This window comes from Triticum dicoccoides, chromosome 4A, assembly GCF_002162155.2.
Source record: "Triticum dicoccoides isolate Atlit2015 ecotype Zavitan chromosome 4A, WEW_v2.0, whole genome shotgun sequence".
Classification (NCBI taxonomy): Eukaryota; Viridiplantae; Streptophyta; class Magnoliopsida; order Poales; family Poaceae; genus Triticum; species Triticum dicoccoides.
This window is the reverse complement of record NC_041386.1, coordinates 94,986,394-94,991,396: the sequence shown is the minus strand read 5'-3', so window position 1 is coordinate 94,991,396 and position 5,003 is coordinate 94,986,394. Positions and strand designations below refer to the sequence as shown.

At 52.5% G+C, this 5,003-nt stretch overlaps 1 protein-coding gene across 1 annotated transcript; it reads right to left on the bottom strand.

The window, feature by feature from the left end:
* Positions 1-2,429: 2,429 nt before the first annotated feature.
* LOC119288731 (protein NODULATION SIGNALING PATHWAY 2-like) lies at positions 2,430-4,490 on the bottom strand. The gene has a single exon (XM_037568290.1). It carries the CDS (start codon positions 4,409-4,411, stop codon positions 2,726-2,728), a length of 1,686 nt encoding a protein of 561 aa, XP_037424187.1. The 5' UTR covers positions 4,412-4,490; the 3' UTR covers positions 2,430-2,725.
* Positions 4,491-5,003: the final 513 nt, after the last annotated feature.

Genomic DNA, 5,003 nt, shown 5'->3' with positions numbered 1-5,003 from the left:
GAAACAAGCTCTACTTTCCTACTCTACCCTCCTCCGTTTGCTAGCAATTAGTACTCTGCATTGATGACAGCTGTATGCAGAGAGGAGATTGGGCGTGTGCGCGGTAGAATGAGTCAAACGAAGCAGCGGCAGGAGCGAGCCAATCCTCGCATGCGCATTAATTGCGCCTGCTCCCCCATATCCCATGCAGATAGCACCAGCTTAAGGGCAAAATTGTCCAAAATATCTAATCCAAAGAGCTCCTTGGTATTTGGGCTGAGAGTTATACGCAAAGAAAAGAGAAACGGAGGGAGTACATAACTCTGCTAGTTAGGACAAAAGCGCATTAAATGCACTGCTAGGTGTCGCGTGGAGGGTGAACCCTGGCAAGGGTGATGCACCGCTTTTCCACCTACCTCTTATTATCTTGACACGTGATTAGGACGGGTGTCAATAAAGGTAATTCTCCTCTCCAACAAGCTGACACGCATGGGCTGCCTCTACCTAATCACCTGCGGGCTCGACACCTCACTAACCAGCGAACAGCTGGCCAGGGAGGTGGAGCGCTGGCGATTGGCGCCAAGTCCGAGCTTAGTGATCTTGTCGGGTCTTGTCTTACCAGCCTGTTTTTGCCGGGATCGACTGCTTCTGTTGTGAATTCCGTGGTTTGCTCCAATTATTGATCTTTTAATGCGCTCCTTGATCTCACGAAGAGCGGCTTATCTGGTTTGGTTGTTGTTCCTCCGTCAAAGTCCCTTGACGGGCATGCTACTACCATCCTTTGCACTAGTCAGGGGTACTAGGGACCCCGTTCCTAGTGCACCAACAAAGGTGCACCTTTTCTCGGGAGCCCATTCGAAAAAAAAACCTCAAAGTTAAGCGTGCCTAACTTGTACTAATTTGACGATAAGTGACCGACTAGGAAGTTGATTCCGGGTGCACACGAGTGCGGACAAAGTGCGTAGTAAAGACTAGTGTTGGTCTACGAGGCTAGTCTAGATCCCAGGCGCAACATCCAGGAAACGGTGTGTTTGCCCGGGGCATTAAAATTGGTACCAGAGCCGACCGTCGCGATTATACGGGCGTGTGCGGGTCAGTTATGCATAAATGATGCACATGTGGCTACTGGCACTAACGCGTGCAGATGTGTGCCAAGAGGGGACGTTCCTGCTGGGCTAACAGGGACGTCGGTACTTTTCAGAGGAAGAGGGTGTATGACATCTCGGCTTAATAGGAATGACAGACTACTCATATCAACAAGGTGCACTTTCTTTTCCGGGAGCCCATCCAAACGAAACCTCAAAAATAAGCATGCCTCGCTTGGAGTAATTTGAGGATGGATGGCCGACTGAGAAATTGATCCCGGATGCACACGACTGGGGACAAAGTGCGCGGGAAAGACTGGTATTAGTCTGTGGACTGGTATTGGCGGGAGCGTTATAGAGGAGTTCATCTCTGAAGATAAGTTCGTCCATAACGCCCAGCAAGTTAGGATGCTTCCTATTCAGAATGCCTATACTAAGTTGGCCATCATATTTGTCTTGGCACTTCACATGATCTTGTAATGATACCTATGAACATCTCAACCGAATAAAGTGGAGTGTTGTTTTCCCAAAAACAAGGTGGCATGCTCTTGAGCTAGAGTAGTCAATAGAGAAAAAACATTAAGAAAGGGAGAGAAAGTTTCGAGGAAGAGCAGTGGCAAGTCTTGGGATGCGGACTATCTACTCCTGAGCTCAAATGCTCCCCAATGAACAGCAAAATCAAAAACAAATAATTTTGAGAATTTTTTTTGTGCAAACTTTTCTGGAAGTCATGGTAAAAAAAAACTGATGCTCCCAAAAATGCTATTTAAAAAGCATTTTAAGTGTCGATTTTGTTTTTTTGGCAAGGCCTCCATGAATGTGATTTCGGGACGAAAATTTGCAAGCACTGAGAACATTTGTTGAAGTTTGCATTAAAAGAATCAGTTTTTTTTTTCATTTTTCGGAGTTTACTGTTCATCCAAAACTCAAATGAGCTCGGGGGCAGAAGGGGATTTTCTCAAATCTTGAATTTATACAGGTTACATATAGCGGTATTTAAAATGCATTAGTGGGTGTCACGGAAACTCATCTGCAGGCCAAAAAGTTGGCCACCAGACAAAATGCTCTATGTTTAAATAGTCTTTCAAGGCATAACAAAATAGTTTTTGTTTTGTTATTATAATGTTGCTTGTGTATATATGTTGTCAGGGCCAAATCAATTTCTGGTGACCTTGAGATTGCTTGTTGTGCAGTTTCTGTGTGAAGTGATGAGAAATTAGTGTAGACAACGAAAGGATCATCGTCCCTGTCTCTGATTTTCTCAGGATAAAACTCTGTCAGCCAAAGCAAGTGAGAACACCAAGCAAGCTTAAGGAGTTACAGCACGACACGATCTCCCCTGGATAAGATTCAGTCTGTCATATTATGTTTCTACATCACAGTCAGTCATATTCGGATCACAGATCAGAATTGACTTTCACTGATATGTTCTAACTCAGATTTCTACCGATACGTCAGAAGCCAATCAGTAGAAGTAGATTGGGCCTAGATTTAGCAACTCTCAACGTCTTGCAATTGACAGTATTTGACACACGAACGGGATCTACACTAACATAGCAACTAGATTTTTTACATGTGAATATTTTACACGACGATTCGAGCTAAAGCTGACTACCCCAACTATTATCGACTAAGCAAAACCTGCTTGCAAAGTTCAGAGTTCAGACTAGCGCGTAAGCAGGTTCCACAAGGAACGAGTCAACGTAGTCGTACTCCGTCCGGCCAAAGCCGCCGCTGGACGGCGCCATCCCCATGGGCTGGCACACCCCGTCTGCCGGCGACGATGGCACCGACAGTGGCGGCGGCGCCCACACGGAGGCCGACAGCAGCCGCCGGGCCTTCCAGCCGAGCACGATCTTGTTCGGTCTCGTCTCCTCCACCGTGTACCCGTCGTTGAACAGCCCGAGGAGCAGCCTGGCCTGGCTGTGGTTGAAGCAGCTCAGCGGCACCATCTCGAACCCGCTCCCGCGCATCCACTCGCCCCACCCGCGCCTGCCCTCGCCGTCCGTCCCTCGGTACGCGCGGCTCACGGCGCCGGCGATGTTGGGGGCGAGGATGACCCGCTCTACGAGGCCGCGCACCCGGCTCTGCGTCGGGAACCCGGCCTCCAGCGAGTCCCACACCGCTGAGTACCGGTGTAGCTCCTCCATGAACCGGCCCACGAAGCCTCCCGCCGCGGCGTCGCTCGCCTCCTCCTCGTTCTTCTCCGCTTCCCCTTCCTCCTCCACCACCGTCACCACCTTGGCCCCGAGAGAGGCCATGCCGGTCAAGAACGACGCCACCGAGCCGGTGGGCCGTCTGACGGTGGTCGTCGCCGCGGCTTGGTGGAGTATGCAGTTGGCCACGAGCGTCTCCCCCTTGACCATCCTGACCGTCGCCGGCCGGAACCTCTCGTCCGAGTCCAGACGGCAATGTCCGAACGAGAAGGGCTGTCCGATGGATCCCGCGAAGGCCGCGAGGCGCCGTCCGGCCTCTTGGACTGCCCGCGCACCGCCCCCGCCACTCCGCGTGATGGCGGTGATACGCAGGTGCGGAGGCGACACGCCGTCGGGTCGTGAGGTCATGGCCTGCATCAGGGATGCCCACTGGATGCCCTCGGCGAGGTCATAGTCCACGATGTGGACGCGCCGGTCGCCCGCCACTGCCTCCAGGATCGCCTGGTTCGCGGTGAAGTGGCCGAACTTCATGTACGGCGACATGTCCTGGAGCATCTGGAATGCCGTCAGCACGTCGCCGGTGCTGTGGTGGTGTGACGCGGCCATGGCGGCTTGCCTGCTGGTCCCAGCGACGGAGTGGGACCCATCGAGGAGCCCCTGGAGCGCGTCGGTGAAGTGCGCGGCGAGGCGCTCCATGTTGGACGCGCCGGCGTTGCCGCTGGTGCTGGAGACCATCTCCTTGAGCCGAACCAATATCACCCGTGCCAGCTCCCGGCTCTTGTGTGGGCCGGAGAGCGCCTCGGCGGCGGCCATGAGGAGATGCAGCAGCCGGAGGCCCTTCTCGGGATTGCAGTCCGGCGTGTCGTCGTGCTGCACGGGCGTGCCTGGGTTCGTCGTGGTGGTGCTGCTCGGCTCGGACGCGTTGGAGTAGCAGGGGCCGTCCGTGAACATGGTTGGGTGCTCGTCGGGCTTGCCGATGAGAGCGTCATCGCAGAGCATGGACTCGATCAGGCCGTGGAGGTCGTGGCCGCCGTCGTCGGAGGAGAACAGGCCCCAGTCGGCGACCGGGGAGAGCGCATTCCAGCCGTACAGCCCCATGCCGTCGTCAAGGGAGGAGGACGGGGAGGTGGAGATGGAGCTATAGCCGGAGATCTCGAGATCCCCGACCACGTCCTCCATGGTCACGTCCATGGCTTCCTCGTTGTCACGCTGTACCTGCTGTCTCCACGTTGGAATGTTTTGGCGCGTGGGAGCAGAGGGGGGAGCGGTGGGCAGGGAGCACGGATTTTACAAGTAGAGAAGGACACGGGAGCTCGCTTATTTATAGAAATGGATGAGGGTGTTCCATCCAGGGCGCCGGGACTCGGCAAAACCGGCATTGGCTCGTGCAGCAGGTTCTAGCCTCCCAACTGGGCCTAAAATATTGTGTACCATGGGCGGAGCTTGTTTTTCTCGTTAAATCACATGGATCGTTAATTCTTTTTTGAGCAACGAGGCAAGCACTCTACCGATTGCATTAAGCAAGAAGAGAATGAGAATCATTCTAAAAAAACGAGAGAGAGACTGAGAATTTTCTATTTTTGCAAAGGAAAAAGAATGAGAATCTTTTTTGTTTTAATAACTCACTCACCGGGAATCTGGTTTATATTAGATTCTCATTCTATAACATTTTGCAAAGAAGATGATAACGTCCAATGATTAAAGAAAAACAAACTCCGCCCATGGTACCCAATGTTTTCCAAAACCCCAATATTTGACCCGTCTACAAAGGCCAACCTCTGCT